At 36.1% G+C, this 20,135-nt stretch overlaps 1 protein-coding gene across 5 annotated transcripts; it reads left to right on the top strand.

Annotated features, from left to right (window-relative positions):
* Positions 1–592: 592 nt before the first annotated feature.
* btc (betacellulin, epidermal growth factor family member) lies at positions 593–19,585 on the top strand. Of its 5 annotated transcripts, none has more exons than XM_088912201.1 (6): positions 593–1,068; positions 3,185–3,286; positions 7,450–7,567; positions 8,746–8,892; positions 10,705–10,853; positions 19,368–19,585. In XM_088912201.1, the coding sequence occupies exons 1-5, from the start codon at positions 1,023–1,025 to the stop codon at positions 10,847–10,849; spliced, it is 558 nt and encodes a 185-aa protein (XP_088768327.1). In that variant the 5' UTR covers positions 593–1,022; the 3' UTR covers positions 10,850–10,853; positions 19,368–19,585. The 5 variants fall into 5 exon arrangements, with proteins under 5 accessions (XP_088768327.1, XP_088768325.1, XP_088768324.1 ...); XM_088912199.1 differs by having other exon boundaries at positions 17,793–19,585; XM_088912198.1 differs by having other exon boundaries at positions 17,772–19,585.
* The last annotated feature ends 550 nt before the right edge of the window (positions 19,586–20,135 follow it).

The raw sequence follows: 20,135 nt of genomic DNA, 5'->3' as shown, positions 1-20,135 counted from the left end.
AATGCAAACCTGGGCTTTCAATGTAAGTGAGCATTTGCAATGCATAAATAAAGCTTTCAACTGGCTTTTTAATTTATAACACAGCAAACATTTGTGTGGCAAAAAAAAGACCACAGTTACATTTATGTCTATGCAGAATAACTGTCTAGAAAGCCTATACGGCGAAAATTTGTCTTGGGCAAAATTGCTGTCAGAGGTTTACAAGCGTAATTTTAGCCGATACTATTTTAGAATAGTATTTGTAAAACAACAACAACAACGATTTAATTAAGAAAATGATCTTTGTGATAACATCAATTAAAAAACGATTACAGAAAATGTCCTACAGAGATAAGCAAGTACTATAAAAGCTTGATTACCTCACAATTAGGTTATTTAGGTAATTGCACGTTACATGCAGGCATTAAAAACGAACTCAACTCAGTAGAGCTCGGATTTTGATCAATAAATTCGGTTCAATTAGAGGATAATTCAACGCTTAAAAGTAAAAACTAACATCGTTTCGGTTTTGGGGATTTCTTTTCGTCAGGTGTGTAAAGTAAGAGAGCAACATAGCTAGAATAAAAGGGGCGGGGAAAGCAGTAGAAATTTCACAAGAATGGCTGGAGATGAAAGGGAACCATGAGAGAAATTCCCAAGGGAAGCATGAAAGTTAACGATCAATGTTATACATCAGCCTAATAGATAATCCGCCAAGAATTTTTCATGCTGGTGGTACGACTGTATCACGTAGAGTTTGTGGAATGTCTTCGCCATGCGCATAGCTTAGTTACGGCTTTTTTAGACGGAAACGTTTCTCCAAGCCTTCAAACTATCAAACTGGACTGAGAGCAGAGTCTCCTGTTTATGTTAAAAGGATACAGACTGCTTGTGAAATTGGAAACTTTCGGAAGCTTTGATCTTGAGGTTACCGAGTCATTGGTGATCTCCACTTAACGTAACAAATAACCAAGCCGCAATCGTACAAAAGCCAAGTTAAAATATATTGACAGACTCAGATTTTTTATGTGGAGTTAAGCGCAATGGGAATGTTGATGAATTGTAAACCTTTGTTTATCACACTTGCAGGTAAGACTACATTCAAGTTGATTTGAAAATAACCTAATGTATTATAAACTATGAAATCTTATGATATTCTGTGCTCTAAAATTATTTTTAATTATTCTGCGTGACATTGGCTATATTAGTCTGTATTTACTTTGAGTTTGAAGTAAGCCAATATTTAGTTCTTATTAATATTTCCGAGGTGCGTAAATGAAATCGGTAGTACGCAATGAGAACTTATTTAACAGTGATGGTAAGAAAAGTGAACTCTACGTACGTTTGTGTTGCAACTTTTTTTTACCCTGCTTACTAATGTGACCGAAAATAATGAACTACTACATGTACATGATACGCAGAGTATCACCAGTTTATTTCTTAAAATAGAAAGCGAGCTGGAACCAGGCGGTTGTGGTAAGGTCAGCCTGGGAAATCGGTGGCCTCTGGTCTGGTCTGATGCACTTACAGTACTACATCAAAAACCGAGTCGAGATATTTTTATTCCAAAGCAAAGCGGCATTATTTTTGCCATGTAATTGTGTTTTTATAGAGGAGCTCCTGGGTAATTTAAATATCACAAACCATTAACACACTAGCGTCCATAGCAGTAAACAAACAAAACGATTGTAAATGGTTAATTCATCTATGAATAGATGTTGCCTTGACAGCGTCTCACCTTTCTTAGCAAAGATATGGTCCTAAAATCTTATTGTTCTTTTGGAAATTAAACCAGTCCATCTGTTGGGTGGAGATGTGTATAGACCTATCCTTTTTCATCTGGAAATTAACTACTGTACACACTATGTGTGGTTAACATGTGAGAAATGTACAGTATTAGTACCTTAGCACTGAAACACAGCTTGTTGATTGTAAGTACATGACTAATTCATGCGTAATACATGCCTTATTAGTGAAACGTAGATTATATATTATTTATTAGTGACAGCAAGTAATACGTTTCTAGCAAGTCTTTATATTCCAGTTGTCTATCATTTAAATGCTAATGTGTCACTCATAACAAACTAACACGTTGCATCCCAAAAGTTTAAATTGTTACTGGTTCTTTTTAATAGTGGTGTATTAGAATTTGGAATTGTGTCCTTTAAAAACACCTTGCATGGTTGCTTCAACTAGGAATTCTGTGATGAATAGTGGCCACTTTGAAGGAAAGATTCCTGCTGCAATACGGTGTATGGAACTGCTTTCTGTCTTTGGAAAGAATTGTATTTATCATTTGTATATCATCAGTTGTATACAGTATATTGCTATAGGAGAGTGTATGCAGTGCAATGTAAGGGGCTCTCTGGCATAGCTTTTGGATTTGCAGTAGTTGGATACATAGATTTCTACTGTATATATTTAACTAGTTATTTAGTCTTGCACCCTTCTTCTGTTCAATAATGAGGGAATAGCAATTTCTTCACCAAAGGAACTGATGGCACTGACTGTATTAAAGAAATGGTTTACACACCATACTTCTTTCTTTCAACTTGCAGACTTGACAAAGACCATAAAACTGTGTCAAAATAACAATCATAAAATTGATTTTATGTAAAAACAATTACCTGGAACTATGCATTGTGCAGGGCCTATAATAGATAATGTCTGAAATATTCTCATTTGTATATGAAGTAATGTGGGATCATCATGAATTATCTATTTTGGGGGAATGCTCCCTTTTAGATCTGCAGTTACTGTGTTTCAACTGTAGTATGGTTATCACCAACTGTTTGATTATTTAAGGTATTTTCTGTACTAACTATAACTAGATGACTCAATAATTTAGAAGTATATTTGCTTTACAGTATATACATTATGTATTGTCATTGCTGACAGCAAATGAGAACCATACACCCTATTGAGGCCTTGTCTGGGTTTTGTGACTATAAATAGAGTAGTTTACCTGTGCAATAAAAACTAAAAATGTTCCTTGTTAATTGTTTGGCTGATATGAAAAAAGATTTAATCAACTTTAAGCTGACCTTCGGGTTCAACCTGTGTGCCAACCTGTAATTGAAATTTACAACTACTGTATTATTTCCAGTCAAAGCAAGAAACAAAGTGCTGCACCTGTTTGCAGTGGTTTAAAGTTGCTTTCCTATTTGTGTTAAATGTTTCCAGTACTTTTGTTTGTGTTCGTAAGGTTTGGCCTTATGCAAATATGCACATGCTGATTGGAATGTGACCAAGGAGCCTGAGAGTGAAGTGGTATCCTGTGGTCACCATGGGAACAAGACCTGCACAGGTGAATATGATGTTTGATATTTCACTCTTTACTTGAAAGCTAATGTTTGTGACCCTTGTGTTCCCAATTAAGATTCACCAACTAATAATATAGTTATGAATGCTGCATGTTGTTTTTATTTCCTTGCTTTTGGAGTAATCCTGAGAAATACCCCAACACTAACTTTCATACAATCTGTTCATAACTGTATTGGAGCAAAACACTCAAGTGATTTAATATTAAGAGTTGTTTGTGAATAACGATTAAAATACAAAGATGAAGGTTAAAAAATTTTTTACATTATAGTAAGACAGTACAATAAGTTTTGTGTCTAAGCTAAGAAAACACTACCTTCATAAATCTACAAGCACAGGTTGCCCCAGAAAAAAATCTATACTTTTTTGGTGACTATTTGAATGTTGCTGCATAATGGCTTCATAGTCCTTCACAAGTGCAACACAAGACATTATAATCACATGCATAATTCCTTATGGGGACATACACAAATGATTATTGTGCAAATATATGGCACAGACATATGCACCATACTAAATGTGTACATAATAAATACTAAAAGATTTATTTGACTCCTAAGAGTGAGTTGAAATTACTATCAAAATAAAACTAGAACTGTGAATGTGAGCTTAAGTGTTCCTTTTACTATGGCTTTTATACAACTCATATAACATTTTTGTTCTCTTCATTAAACAATGCACATATTAAGAATGCACAGATGCACGATCACATCAAGACCTTTTATCTTTGTATGCAATATACACTAGGGATTTACTGGGATATACAGTACTTGTGTTTGTGGTTACATTACACTTAGTGTGCTTGCCAAATTACAGTATCTATCCCTTCCTTGATGTGTAATTGGAATAAGGCCTCCCATAGAATTGCACCTTTTTCATATTTAATGACAGAAAGGTGAAATCGCAAAGGTGCTGAGTCACTCATTCCATTTATTATTAGGCAGCTGAGAATCTTTGGACCTCTTTCAGTTTTCTTTTGAAAAATGATGTGGCTGCTTTTCAGTGTTCTTTTCAACCACACTTGTTGTCTGCTATAAATTATGAGCACAGACAGAAGGTTAGTAGGCTATTTCTGTCTTTGTGCCTTGTAATTTCCTTCTTTAAATTAATAGTAGATGGGTACGTGAATGTTATTATAGACATTTTACACATACATAGAACAAAAACAGGTTCCGAAGGTGTCCTGCATGTAATTTAATTATTGCCTTTGTCCTTGACATTTATGTTACACCTTTTTGTGATCCTTTCCAGTGATCTAGTACAACTTGGAATATCACTTTTCAGTAATAAAGTTGGAATTAGTACCTCTCCTTACTGTAGCTGTTGAGCCAATAAACACCTGTGGCATGCTCTTATTATTGGTTTACAAGATGTATCAGTTTCTTGAATGTTAAGAAAACACAGAATTTGTATAAAAAATATTATTTATGTTCATCACTCCTGCCCATTATGGAACATTTAAACTCATGATTAATAAACTGTCCTGTCTAAGGATGGGTGAGGATTATGCATACTTCCTTTCAGAACATCAACTCCATCTTTTGTATTCAGCCTTACAGTGGTTATAACAGAGTTAGCACATTTTAATGGAGTGACCCAGCTCTCCTTGCCAGTATTGCAAGTTATGTGCCCTGCAAGCTTAGGTTGCTGTTACGTATAAAGCCAAGACTTCCATGAATGATCAAGCCTTCTTGGCTGTAGCAGTGCTTTATCAATTATGTATTATCCTTCAAAGAAACACAGTCACAGTTGGCTAAGGACCCCTACAGTCAAATTGATAATAGCTGTAGGGGAAAATTCCAAGCACTTTTACTGACTAAGCAGCTTGATCCTTTAAATGTGACACGTTTCATGTTTTCTATTACAGTGTCATAAATCTTATGGTCAACATGATACTTACTAGACAGGTAATATTTATAAAAGTGAAAGCATTGCAAAGACCAATTAAGTCACAATTTATTACCTTTTATCAGTGAAGCACCATGGGATCCCCAGTTTGTATGTTGAATAATTTATGACATCATGCCATGGTACTCGGCTAAGAATTTATGTTCATGAGACTTGTAGAAAGTATACAGTATGTTGTGTTATGTCTGTGGAAGACATCTGATGTTGATTTAGTTTACTAGTTTTAACTCAGAGGAATGAATCTTTCCACTTTACCAAGTATAACTAGTAGAGAAATTAAATGCTTCCCAAGGTCTAATCCTAGACAGGAAGTTCAGGACTTGAGGGCCTGCATTCGATTGGTGGTTTTCTGTCTTGAGTAGAAATGGTGCCAAATTTGTTTGACACCCTCCAGGTTTTGTACTTTTTTTGATGGTGTACGTCCAGATAAACAGTAGCCTTTGCTTAGCTGTCAAACCTACTATGGTAGTATTCCTGTTTTACTGTATAAACAGTACATTCCATCACCGAGTCAGGCTCTAGGAACACATGTTTAAATCCATCGGTGAGACAGTTAGGTCTTGTCTTATGAGTTGAAGTTTTGTTTTAAAAAGATTACATGGGCTATTAGAAGCAAGCTTCTGTAAGCCCACAAAATCAATATGGCTATGTGTTGTCAGTCAACATGGGAAGGTCACTTCCTCTTTATGTCCTAAATACATGACTGATTGTAGCGACCAAGATTTTTCAGTGTGCGATGGCAATAAGTTGTTTTCCATTTTCAATATAGTGGCTGTACTGCTGCTTATACTGATACCTCCACCCCTAGATTTCTTTACCATACAGGTGTCGTTATTCTTTTTACTACTTAACAAAATAAACATCTAAATTATTCAGTCTCATTAATGGCAACATTTACATCTTTAAATATGGCACTTCAGTATATTTCATAGAAAAAGCTTGGGTATTAAGAACATGAATATCTAAATGTTTCATAAACCATGGTCAAAATTATTTTCATTATCCATGTAAGAAATTTTAAAAATGCTTTGCATTGTTTACAGTTGACACTTCACGTCAGGTTTTCATAGTACATTATAAAGTGTGAGATCTTTCTGTAAAATATTAGGGGATAAAATTTATCAGTGTTCATTATCCCATGGCTAGCAGAGGAATCCTACTCCGTTGGGACCCCGAGCAAGGCCCTTAACCCCAGCTGCTCCAGGGGTGCCGTATAAATGGCTGACCCTGCGCTATGACCCCAAGCTTCTCTCTCCCCGCATGTGTGTCTCATGGAGAGCAAGCTGGGGTATGCAAAAAAGACAAATTCCTAATGCATGAAATTACAGTATATATGGCCAATAAATGATCTTCTCTTATCTAGAATTGCATGTGACTTTGCACCTAACAAAATTTGAAACGTTTACTTTTTCTATGTAACTGTAACGTATGAATTACATAATTTCTTCCTGCTGTGCATGTTGCTTTAGGTAATGTACCAAATATAAAGAATGCTAAAGTTTGTGTTGTAAATGCTGTACCTTGCATATACAAACATTTTTAAATGGAAACCATTAATGAACGTAGCCTTGTTTTCCTGTGAGGAAAGCTGTGAGGGTCTGTTCTTTTCAGAAGCTCTTATGAAGGAAAAGCATTATCCAGTGACAACATTCAGAAGTTTAATCTGATTTAACTGCATTTTAGTGTGTAAGAATGAGTAAGAGAGTTGACTGAGCACAGGTGATTTATTCTTTATTGAATGTCAAGCCTAGTGAAAATCTAGAAAAATAAAACTCAGAAAGGAGCCTCTCTGTCATTTGTACCCCACTAATTAAGACAAATGCATCTTTGTGCCAGAGGTATGCTGAGGCTTGACTAAGACTTGCAGTCATGAAGTCATTTTCTAATCTGCCAAGGTTATGATGGGCTACGGTATGGGAGACTAAAAGATACAAGCACAAGTGAATGAATTTTGCTACATGTTACCCAACTACATTCTGTAAGGGATTTCCTTGCTGTTGCCCTCGCATCTTTCAAAATAAGGCTGAATGGAACTGTCCGACTGCAGAACTACTTAGAATCAAGTTTGAAGCTGGACTGCATAACTTTCTGGCATACAGTATGTAAAATGTGTTGTATTCTAATATTAGATAATGTGCTATTTTTAATATGCCTGAATCGGACAACCACTACATTATGGTTCTTTTGTGTATTACACATGTTAACATACATAAGTAACGTTATCTCCTCTTTTGTAAATAGCTGTCACCAAGGTTGAAAAATGGAGTGGGCACTTCTCTAACTGTCCAGAGGAGTACGTTGATTACTGTATTAAGGGAAAATGCCGCTTTGTGGTGGACGTGCAGCAGCCTGCCTGCATGTGAGTTTTGCTTTTTAATCATTATGCAAAGAGTTGAACACCTGAAAGCCATTTTAGAGGGTTTATAATACCTTACAGTCTGCAGGACTTAATTTTCTGTATTCTGGTCTCAACTGCCAGAAATGCTCAGAGAACATGCAGCATGTAGTCAGGAATCAAAAGGGACCAAGCAGAACACATGCTTTCTTTGTTTTCCTGCTTCAGTGAGAGAGCACTGAGAAGTCACAAACCTAAAAGATAAACCTATATTTATTTACAACACCTAATGCCTGACCACAAAAACTGTTATTTACAAATGATTAACAAAGGTGAGTGAGTCCTTTAGTCTAGATTTTCTACAGTCCTAAGCTTGATTTGGTGGCAAATCCATTCCTACGGAGAACTTTATAAGAAACAAGAGGTACAAACCACAGTTCCCAGAACTGACACAAGGGACATGAAATATTCAACACTTCAAGGCTTCAAACTAAGAGGCTTTCTAGACTTCCTGGTAGCTGTAATATGAAACACAAACTGGAAATGGAAAGGTATTTCTGGATCTCTTTCTTCTGGTGCTGTGCCAAATTGCTTTAGAAATACTGTATGAGAGTGCAGTTGCTAAAATATATATTTTTAGCAGTCTTTGGTGGCCTGGCATTCTTTTTCTCAACATCTTCAAAGTTCACATTAACTTGGATGAAATCTGCCACAGGTTGCTGGTGGGTGGCATTTACAGGCTAGAACTTATTGATCCGTAGTGTCATACAAATCCTGACATTGCCCGAGACAAAAAATAAGCAGTTTGAGATATAAGCATGTGACCATGAAATATACTTGAAAATGAGAAGGGAGAAGTTTCCCAATCAAAACAATATGAAACATGTTGAACGGAAAATTCACAAACATAACTCTTGGTTAACTTGTCACTCTGCATGTGGGTCCCAGCTTCCTCGTCTTGTGAGTAAAGGGCTGGTCTTCAGGTAAACTGGCTTATCCAAATCTCTGAAGATCTCCATACACAATAAACTCAAACACATCTAATTCTTGGGTGTAGTTATTCCTTCTGAGCCATCAGTAGAAATTGTCATGATACCAGGCAAATTTAAATGTAAAGAACATACTTTTCTTGTCTTTGTTGTCTTCAAACACAGCCACAGTGGAACTACTGTATAACACCATTTCATATTTTTTATTTTCAGATGTGAAAGGGGGTATATTGGACACAGATGTGAATTATTAGATTTTTTCTACCAAAAAACGGAGCAAAAGCAAATCATAATTGCCAGTGTGATAGCAGCACTGGTCTTCCTGATACTTCTGATCATTTTTATTTGCTGCTGTGCACAGTAAGTACTCTAGGTTTTTTTTGTAAAACTTTCCAACACTTAATTGCAATGAAATGCAACTTGCATACAAAATGTGTGTGTCCAGAGACATTTAATGATGTTTTTCTATATTTTAGTTTGTGTATTAATGCAATTTAATTTAGTATAAATGAAACGGACCAACTTGTCATTTGCTTATTCTTGATGATACTGATTGATTATACAGATACTTTATGCATTTTTATGCAGATCATTATCTTTGTTTTGTATCCTCATGTTACTTTAAATTTAAAAAAATATTTTGCTAACCACAAACAAAATTGTACAGGTATGAAACAGATGTTGGTGCTCAGGTGACAGTGTTTCCCTGAATAACTGCAATAAGCAGTTTGTATCATTAATGTAAATTGTAATTGTAGATACAAGTGTAGCTGTTTAATTTGTCAACAAACATCTTCTGTGCTTCAGCTACTGTATTTGAAAACTTACAAATTTGTGAACCAAGTTGAAATAGTTTACAATAATATTTAATATATTACAACCAAAGTCATTTAACATACATACCAATGCCTAGAAATATTAGTCATCTATTTGTATTAAAATAATACTGTATAGTGCTGTAGGTCTCAGTGTTCAACACGTAAACAGCTGGAATAATCCATTTGGGGATGAATGAATGAAATAGCAGCATTCTTGAAACTTATTGCATACTTATTGTCTGTGTCAACAGGCTGGTCAAACTAAAATCTGGAAATTTGTGCTAAGGTGAAGGTTGTAATGTTAGTGATCTGTGTATTACCCTTCAACATGGTTAGGGCAGTATACTGTAGTATAGTGCTGTGTGGGTATTATATAACGCTTATCTCAGAATGAGTATGTAATTGCTGGAACACCTCAATGCTGGTGCAGTTCAGTTAAAACTTCAGAAATTTCAAGCCGACTTACAACAGAAGTATTACTAAAGCCAAAAATGATACCCCTTTTGAAAAAAATAATGCGTGTTTGTATATTCAATGTTTGTTTTTTTAGTGGATATTTCAGCCTTCCCAACTGAAGCATAAATAAGGGAAATATTCATGCTGGGAAGGACTTGCAATTATGTCTGTAAATTGGTAGTTTTAGAAGTAAAAATCCCCATTGAGACTGATGATATGTAAGAGATTTATTTAATTCCTTATGGTCATTTAGAATTTTGCATAAGCAGTATACGTTTACAATTCTTTTACTGCATTACACAATGTTATTTTTACCCACTAGAAAGCCTGCCAAAAGTATTTTAAAACAAAGACCTTTTGTCTCAAAGATATACATTTAATTATTATATTTTACCAGGTAAATGAGCAGTTGATCCCTTTTAACTGTTTTCTGGCACCGTTTCAAGTTCACCAACGGTAGTATTTAGGGTGCATTGTTACTGAAACTAGTAATATTAAAGGGGGTTATTATGTATTGTCTTAAATTATAATGTGACAAACCCCAAACAAAGTTCTGTCTGAGGTTACATTTAAAATAATACATTCCAGTAGAATATTTGCATGGAATTAATGTCAGAATTGTTGGTGTCTCTGGGAAATATTCAATTAAATGCCGACAGGTATACAACATTCATTTTCTAATTCAGAATGGCAGATATTATCTTCCACAAAAGTTTAAGGTAGAAGGGAAAACTCTAATTACGTAGACATGGATATTCTATGCCTTTCAGATAAATTGTCTTTGTGTGTTTGGTTCAAGATTGAGACCTCAGGCAGCTCCACAGTCCACTCCTTCTCATTTAAGGACTTCAGGGTGTAAAGTTATTCGATTCATGTGGTCTTATTTTTTTCTTTTAAGTAGGAGGAAGTTATGCTTTAAACGGAGAAAGAGGAAAGAAGAAAAAACAGAAGAAATAGAAAAACTGAACACAATTCTGTCTGAAAAGCCAGAAAGCCACAGTGTATCTGTAAATGTGGATGCTTCAGAAACCAACACTGTATGACAAGGTACATTTGTGGTAATTGCATTGGTGTTGATATGGCTATTTTGGGTGTTTTTGGTCAATATGGCATCCCATGATTGGTTACAGCAAGTCTTTTGTGACCCTTCGGCACTGTGAATTGCTTCGGCTGCCAGCACTCTCCGCTACTTTACCTCTTTCTGAATCTATCCTCGCTGAAGCACATGGATATGACCATTCTTTCATAAGTCTTTCACCTGTGTCACATATCAGTCTGAGTTGTCTTCCGCCATACAAATAATGGAGACTGTGACCTGTGAAATCCAGTTATATCTGAGGAAATTCTGGTATTGTTGAATTTTAACAATATCTCCCATATTAACAATATGTATGCTGCATCTTGGCATTTGTAAAAAAACAGTGCTTTACTATTTTCTAAAATTCCCCTATGTCTTTAAAAGCATATGGATTTTGTTTCACTCTCTGCAGTCGAACAAAATAATTTGATACGCGTCTTTGACTAAAACTAGGATCCTGTTTTATGAGCCTGCGCCTTTTGGCCTTATTCATCTTAATACGATTTGATTAAGATTAATGCATCTCACATTGTAATATACAGTAGTAACCATATGTAACATCTGCTACACTTGCACTGAGGTGTCCCTCTCCACAAATTACATTGGAAAAAACAGATTACAGTGATGGATAATAAAATATTCTTCTCTCCATTCCAGACCTTAAATAGGCCCTGAAAAGCATTTTTGGCATAAAGCCTTTCTGCCAGACAAAATACATTAAATACTTTCAGCAGCAGTCGTTACTTGGTGCTTAATCAAATTGGTGACACTTAGAACATTTACAGTAAAGTTCAGTGTGGTCATTTCAATCGGTTTTATTTTCTTTTATGGTGGAAGCTGAGAAAGTTTCAACAATCACATTATCGGAGGATGTCGTCATTGCAGCTTGCAGTGAACATTTCCATTTCTCTGTTTATGGCAGCGTTTGGAGCTGTTCTGTTGCAAAGGTGAAACTAGGACTGTTATATAAATCATTTACTGTGCAGTTTTTCTGTGTAAATTCCTTTCCTCTGTCCACACATAATTTACATTTCAGCTCTCCCAGTATTTGTGGTTGTTTCAGCTTTGATTATCTGTAATTTGGAGTTTTTCTAACAGATTGTATAAATAGGCCAGATGTGTTATACTTGGGAGAGGCTCAGTTATAACACCATATTTCTCTCTCTGATTTCAGGGTTGTTTTGATTACAGGAAATATTAATACAGTCTGACAGTGTTGTTGTGACAATGTACTTGTTTTGTAAAGCTGCTTGGTCTATGATTAGCAGATTCAGTTTTGTACCTTTCCTAATTTAAGGATGAAGTTATCCTTTTTTCAGTCTTTTTCTGTGACGATTCCATAAAAGCATGCGCTGCTGATCATTATATTTACTTTCAGCAACTGTTCCTTCTGTTTTTTTTTCCAGTGAAAAAATGCTGAAATAATGACGCCTGCTGGCCAGGGTGTCTGCTTTGGAATGTGATCGAACAAGATGTCTAGTTTTGCTATTCTTCTGCAGAGACCCGTCTATATTTTTTGTGATCCCATTTTTGCTTTAACGCAAAAGGATTAACTTTCCTCCTTTGGATGACCACTGTGAAACCTCTAAAGAGTTTGCATCCATCAGAAACAGTCACAAGGCACTGCTGTGATCTACAATTGATCTTCATTATCTCTGTGCTAAAATGCACTTTATCCTGTGCTGAAAAAAATGAACAAATATCTGGGAATCTGTAAATTCACTCACTTATCTCTTAAGACATTTGGAGTCTTTTCTGTGCATTTTAAATCAATTATTTATTTTTAAGTGTGAGGACATTTTTGCTCACTTTTAATTTATGGCTGAGCTGCCTACAATTTTGAGAGCATTTCGTTTTCAGAAGTGTGTTGTTCTAGCGCAAATTTGTAGTGCTGGGTTTGCTGTTGTACTTTCAATGTACAGAACAGGATGACTGAGAGCTCTTGTAGTAAGATACTGCTAATATAAGGGAAATAGGGTAACTCAGTGAGGTGATATTGTAATAGCCTGGATAATGAGTACGAGGATGAAGATTTATGGTTTACCGATATTTGAAGATGTTTGCTATGTTTTCTTTAAAAGTTGCAAACATTAAGGTGTATTTATTACCTTGCTGTTTCTCTGGTATGTATAGTGCGCTTTATATTTTTATGAGTAGTAACGCTGACTGCGAAAGTGTGTCACTAGTCACTGTTCAGTTATGTAGACCACATTCCTTATAACATGAAAACTGCAGTAGAGTATCAGACATATAAGAATATGAAGCTTAAATGCACAACGACCATTGCATGTGTTCTATTAAGAAGTTTTCAGTGTCTAACAGATAATTACAACACTGAGGATAGGACATGTTTAATACATAATAGATTAGTTAAATTGTTTACATTTTTAAACTTTTTGCCAAATACAGTAGATGCAGTATTTGTAGTACTAAAACTTAAATAAATATTTAGTAAAAGTAGTGTGTTAAGTCATGCATGTATCTTTGTTACAAAGTTCTTCAGTAACTGACTAGCAGTAAGGATGAATTTTAATCTTTGTTTTCATAAATAGAACATGATCAGAGTTTAAAGCTTTTAATTTAGTGCGTAAATTACAACAGTTAAATGATAAATAGAGACCTGAATGAATGGCATGCAATGTGAAAGAATGTGTAAACATTTTTTTTTTTAATTTTAGGCTTCTTTTCTCTGTCTTGGGTCCATAAATGTGGCAGAGCAGTTTCAGAAAACATTTATTATAAAGAAAATATCTGAAGGTGACTACTTTAAATAAAATTAATATATTCATTATCTTTTAGAAGATTCATATAATGTGTTATGCAAGTCCCAGGCTATGGTCTGGACCCATGGTCTCTTTCTAAACTTGTAGTCATCTATTTGAAGCACAATGTTATCTTCAAGGACAGTGTACTTTTGGTTGCTCACGATCTCCTGCAAGCCTATACAACAGTGTTCTGCAGTTGACATTCACAGTATGTGTTCCATGCTCATGTATTTTGTGTGGAATGTTTTTTTTTGTTGATGTGTATGTCCAACTTAATCACTTTAATAATGTAAAAACACAAATTGGGAAATTTTTAAAACATTTTTACATTATGGGTGCTACAGTATATGTCGTTACCATATGTGATTTTTTTAGGTGCACCTTTCCACAATCGTATCCAATTTCCATTAATTTAAAATCCATATTTAACTCTTAATTTCTCATTTTGTATTCACGATGTATATCAAGATTGACATAAGCTGTCTTATCCCCATTTAAAAGCTAGTGTGTAATGAATATTTTTATACTGTACATTTTGATGTGTTGTTACTTTTTTTGGGGGTTTCTGTTTGTCTTTAGGTTAAATTATTCTTTAAAAAACATGACGGTAACATTTATGCTTTGAAGTAATGCTCATTACAGTTGCAAAAAGTCTGGCATACCACTCACCCATGCCTACAAGTAACATGATTTGTGCCAATAACAGCTGCAGGGAAAAAAGGTACCGAGTCCAGGAGAAAAACCTTAATATTATTTAGAGTATTTATTATTTATTTAGAGTAACTCACTGCATTGTGTGGTTTAAGAACCAATTTCTTTTTTCTTTGCTTAAAATGTTTTGATAATTTACAGATTTATTTTTTAGTTTCAACCTACTGGATTTAAGGGACGATGACCTGGTACTGAACATTCATTCTTACCTCCAACGGCTGCAATTCATTATTGTGGAATAACAATCTCATGTTATTTACTGAACATGTGCGTGGGGAATCATCCTCAGTTCAGAATTAGGATCCCCCCCTAGTCCTGTGCTTTTTATACCTTGGCAGAAGTCTTATTTTTAATCTTAACACTGTTTTAATCAACTGATCAAGAAAGAGGTTGAATATGGATATTAAAGTATGCTTGAGGAAGTATGCATAAAATGTGTTGAGTATTGCTCTTTTTCAAGAAAAAGAAAGTCATTCAACCTTGGTACGCATTACATCTGTGGTTTATATTAATGTTATTTTGAATCACAAGTACATTGATACAATAATAAAGTATAAAATACACCAGTGCTAATGAAAAGTAAATTGTATTATTTGCAAAGACTATGTGGACATAGATGACATGTTGTATCACTTCATTATACAACAACAATCAAAGTGCAGCTCACTCTAGGATCGCAAACCACACTGAAAACACCTAAATTGACAGAACTGTCAGTCAGGCAGTTGCCATAACAACAAGCTATGGATGGAAATTAGTCTCACCTGAACATACTTAATTCATAATAATTAAGACCTGGCCTGGCAATACTACGGTGCTTAGTCTTAGTGAATTTGCACCTGGTCTGTATGACTTTTGGATTATCCTTTGGCTTGTTGGTTGTGCTTTCATGGCTTTCAGCTTTTGCTTCCTACTTGGTTCTCTGGTTTTTGGATTCTCTTTCAGCACCTTGATTTTTTAGTTTTCACAGATTTGACCCTTGCCTAATTTAGACATTGGCCTGTGTTTCTCTGCTTATTCGCTGTGCTCTCCAGTTCTTCATTTACCTGCCATTAGATCCCTGTCTTCATTTTGCAGAGTGCTGCACTTCTTGTAAGTACAGTATATTACAAAAGTGTTGTATTTTCACTCATAGTGGTGCAGGGTAAGACTTTGTCTTCTAAGATTCCTCAGTAGCATTAATGAATCTTCAAAAGTGAAGCATGTTACAATTATGTAACTACAATAGAAATGGCGAGCATGATCTTTCCAGGGCTGTTGCTTAATACTTCACCTAATTAAATATGGGCCCAACAGTTGAGTTAGACATAATGTAGAAGCTGAGATGAGTAGGAAGAAATGGGTGTGTTTGATTACTGTGATCAATTTGTAATCAAAAGTGTATAATATAGATACTATATCCTACTTAGCAAATACTGTAAACATTGCTGGTGTCATGGCAGGGAGGTGATACATTTCTAAGGAAGTGTGCAGACCCACCCTTTGCAAGATTTTGGACAGGGAGCAATGTGGCATTCGAGTGGTAATTGTCCTTGTAGTTGACTCCTCAGTATTATAAAATGAACATATGGGGAATAGGCAGTGAAAGCAATTTAAACAAGAGTGTAAAGACAAGAGCAAATGTTGCTGGATATCTGCTCAAAGTGTTTTCTGTGTGCACTGTTTACTACTGTATAGATGATCTGGAAACAATATCATTTAAAATTCCACTTAATGTATTGAAGGCAGATGGGTAAATATAACCCCTCTTCAGAAGACGGGGAAAAGAATCGGAGTCCAGGCTACAGAGGTGAAGCGCTCATCAGGCTTTTTTTTTTCAGCTGGAGTTAAGGGACCATACAGCAGCTTAAGAGAAAGAAAAGGTTTTCTCTCCTTTTTCTTTCTATGCCTGTTCCCTTGGTACAGCTCTCTTTATAGCCGGATTAAAGAAGTTACAGTTCTTATTCTCACACAGCCCCCTCTTCCAGCAACTGGATGACTTTCCATTCTGTTCTCAAGAAAAACTTGTAGCTACCTGCAGTCTACGTATTATGTCAGAACTACAAGGTCATATTGTTTATGCTTAAAATACTCCTTTTGTAAACAACTTTATACGGATACAAGACCATCGGTGCTTTGAGTACTGGTATAAAGTTTCAAGTAATATAACTGCAATAATTTTGAGACGATCATGGTGGCTTAGCTGGGATCCTTTTATGTAGGTGTTACCTGAAGTCCTGGTGGAATGATGAGAACACAGTCAATCTTTGCCTCAGCTCCTTTCTAAATCATCACATTCCCTGATGTCATTTCTCAAAAGCTATATACTGTTTACTCTAATCTCTCTCTTCCCACGTCTTGTCAACATTTGCTCTTGTCTTTACACTCTTGTTTAAATTGCTTTCACTGCCTATCCCCCAAATGCTCATTTTGTAATGTTAGTTGTGCTTACTGTGGCTTTCGACTTTTGCTTCCTACATGGTTCTCTGGATTTTGGATTCTCTTTTGGCACCTTGATTTTTGAGTTTTCACAGATCCGACCCTTGCCTGTTTATTTTGGCCTTGGCCTGTGTTTCTCTGCTTATTCGCTGTGCTCTCCAGTTCTTCATCTTGTCTCCTGCACCCTTTTCCTACCTGTGCAGCTCTTCCTTGGTCCTCGCTCTGCATGGGGCTCCCAGCCTCCTTGTTCTGTGGTCAGGGGACTGGCCCTCAGCCAAGAGAGTGAAATCAAATTTCACTCTACTTAAATACTCAATGAACATTCTCAAATGCATTTATGTCTTGGTCGTTATTCCTCGAACTCAAGTTTAAAAGGACCAACCTATGAAGTGTCTGTTTAGTATTTCAGTTTTGCGTACATTTATACATTCACCGATATTTAAAAACTAATCTGAGTTGAAAAAAAATGCAGGTTTTGGGCACAGACGTTCTTAAGTACAGGTTTCTTTGGGACGAATGCATTCTGAAAGGCAGTACACCAAGAGTAGTTGTTCAAAGCTTTTTAATTTTTGAACAAAGAAGCTAGTTAAGCGCCCAGGTACTGCTTATAAACATTTCCTAAAGGGCTCATTGTAAGTTATATCAATGAAGCATAACATTCATTAATCATTTTTGGTCCACACCCTTCATTGCTTTGTGAGTTCCTCATTGTGAGAAAGCGCGCCATATCAGATACCTTTTTCAATACATGAGATCCGGTTTCTACATAAATGTCACTTCATAAAAATGTTTTTGTCTGAGCTATAATTTGCCCTCACCTATAAACTTTAAGTTTGTTGAGTCCACAGAAATGAAACTCATAAAACTGCTTTGAAGTACAGTTTATTGCTCTGTCTTTTGGAGATTATGTATTCTTGCCAACGCAACTGGCATTTGTGAACCTCGCTTTCTACCTTGTATCCCATGCAGTATGTTTTCATCTGCCATTAATAGCTCTACTTGGCTCCATGTCAGTGGCCAGGAACGAGTGGAATCCAGCTATGCTGCAGGAGGCAACACGTGATGAATGGAAGATCACAGCACAGCAAGATCAACAGGGCTATGTTAACTGATCCACAGAGGAGCAAGGCTCTGGGGGAACTTCAGCTTCTCTCAGCAACATAATAGAAGGAAGATTAAAAAATATACGCTGTAAATATAGACACAAATCAAAATTGTATTTAAAAAAGAAAAAAATAATATTGCATGCTTCCCAAAAATCCAGTGAGATTTGTTTGGATTTTTCTTCTCAAACCATTCTGTTCTGTGTTTGTTGGATAGACTCTGGGTTGTTTGGAATACTGTCAGAAATCTATCTTGTCATACTACTGCTGCTTCCCTCCTTCCCATGCCCTGGAGACCTACATCTGCAGAAGGTTCTTAGGTTCATCCTTGAAAGTGAATCAACATTTGATCACCAGTTTAAGCAGAAGGGCTCCATATTGCGAAGCCAGGGTGTGAAGTATTTCTTAACATAGAACCCTCAGCAAATTAGAGTGGCTCAGCCGAGAACTCTGAGAACTGCTTTTTGCACTCAATGAACACATGTACTCATGGGGATGATGAATTATGCAAACATTGCAATCAGCCATAGGATTTGCATACTAGGGTCAAAGTTTGTCCGCCTACCCATGCCCTTCGGGTTTTGTTTTCAAGGCCTTAAGCTACTTAAAAAGAAAAACAAAATAAGCATAAAGAACGGTTTCTTTAGGTAATTGATAATTACAATATTTAGCATCCCAGTCTATAGTCAGCCATTGCCTTCTCACATTTAACATAATGTTTAATTAAGATCGGAAGCAGCAAAGGTATGTTGCCCAGCTTCTGAATAGGGTGTGTCACGTCAGGTTGTGTCAGGTGTAATACAACTTAAAAGTAAAATAGATTACTTGGCAACATTGTACAGGACAATCAGGAACCTATAAAACATATAAAATCAGGGAAGACAGTAAATTGCTATGTAACTGTATAAGTCCAAGGGGGGAGCTATGTATATGAGTGTAGTACATACTGTATAATGATATGGATTGATTAGCATTGTAGCCTCACAGCCCTGGGACCCCAGTTTCAGTTCCTGACCTGGGGTGCTACCTGCATGGAGTTTGTAGGTTCTCTCCTTGTCCGCATGGGTTTCCTGCAGGTGCTTCAGTTTCATAGCACAGTCCAAAGACATATTGCTACTTTATTTGGCTTCTGGGAAAAAAAAGACAATTACTTCCTGAGGTAGGCTCCGGCTTGCCCCGCCAGCACTAAATTGGGTGAATTGGTTAGAAAATGGATGGATGGCTAGAAGGATGAATGAAAGGAAATAACGTAAATTATCCATCTGCTAAGAGGGACATTTAGGTCTAATTGCATACATGTAATAAATGAAAATGATTGCAATACATCCAGTAGCAGTTTTGCTTTTCCTGAGTGATCAGAGTGATCACTCTGATTGAACACTTACAGTAATTGGTGTTTTTGATGCAGTTGGAAGACATTTAAAACGCATTCGAAAATGTAACATTTTCTGCCTGAAAAAAATATTTTTATTATTTTGTTTTGCAGGCAATACTGTAAATGTAAATGATAGACATTCATCTTCAAGTAGAGGAAACTTGCTCATTTGAAATCTCAACAGTGTTTTCCACAAGTGACCCATGTATGCTGAGCAACTTCTCAGATAGTCTTAAACCAATGGAAACAGCCATTAATTTATCCTTCCTTTAAAGGAGCATTGTTACTAAAATGGACACAAGATGTTTTTCCCATTTATTTTATGGGTCTGTTGCATGAAATAAAAGGCTGAAATTTCCTTTGCTTCTGGAGGGTTTTCTTGATATAGAAAAATTAAAGTCTTCCTACCCCTTGGTCCCCAGGCCACTGAAAATCACATATTTAAAAAGAAGTGGGATCCTTCTTTAAAGGAACTGTCACCTATGTTTTCAGGTATCTTTGAGGACTGAAGGAAGTTCAGATTTGCATTCAAAACAGTCTCAACAATGGACTGGCATCCTGCCCAGGGTGTACCCTGCATTGCTCCCATTGCCTGCTGGGATAGGCTGGCTCCTGCATGACCCTGAGTCAAAAGAAGTTTCAATAATTACCTGCGTATGTGCTCACAATTACCAGATCATTAGAAACTGACATATTGTGTGCAGGATAGGAGTTATCCAGGGTTCCTGGGTTTGTGATTTCTGATGCAAAATACGCATTTGGCAAGAGCAGTGGTTGCTTGTAAACCTTGATATGGGATTACTGCCATCTAGTGATTGTTTTACTTCACACACCACATACAAAAAAATGAAATACAATATTAGATGGTTTATTGTTGTT

Source organism: Atractosteus spatula, chromosome 3 (genome assembly GCF_055471065.1).
Source record: "Atractosteus spatula isolate fAtrSpa1 chromosome 3, fAtrSpa1.hap1, whole genome shotgun sequence".
NCBI classification, from domain to species: Eukaryota; Metazoa; Chordata; class Actinopteri; order Semionotiformes; family Lepisosteidae; genus Atractosteus; species Atractosteus spatula.
The sequence above is the reverse complement of the archived record's forward strand: the minus strand, read 5'-3'. Positions and strand labels throughout refer to the sequence as shown.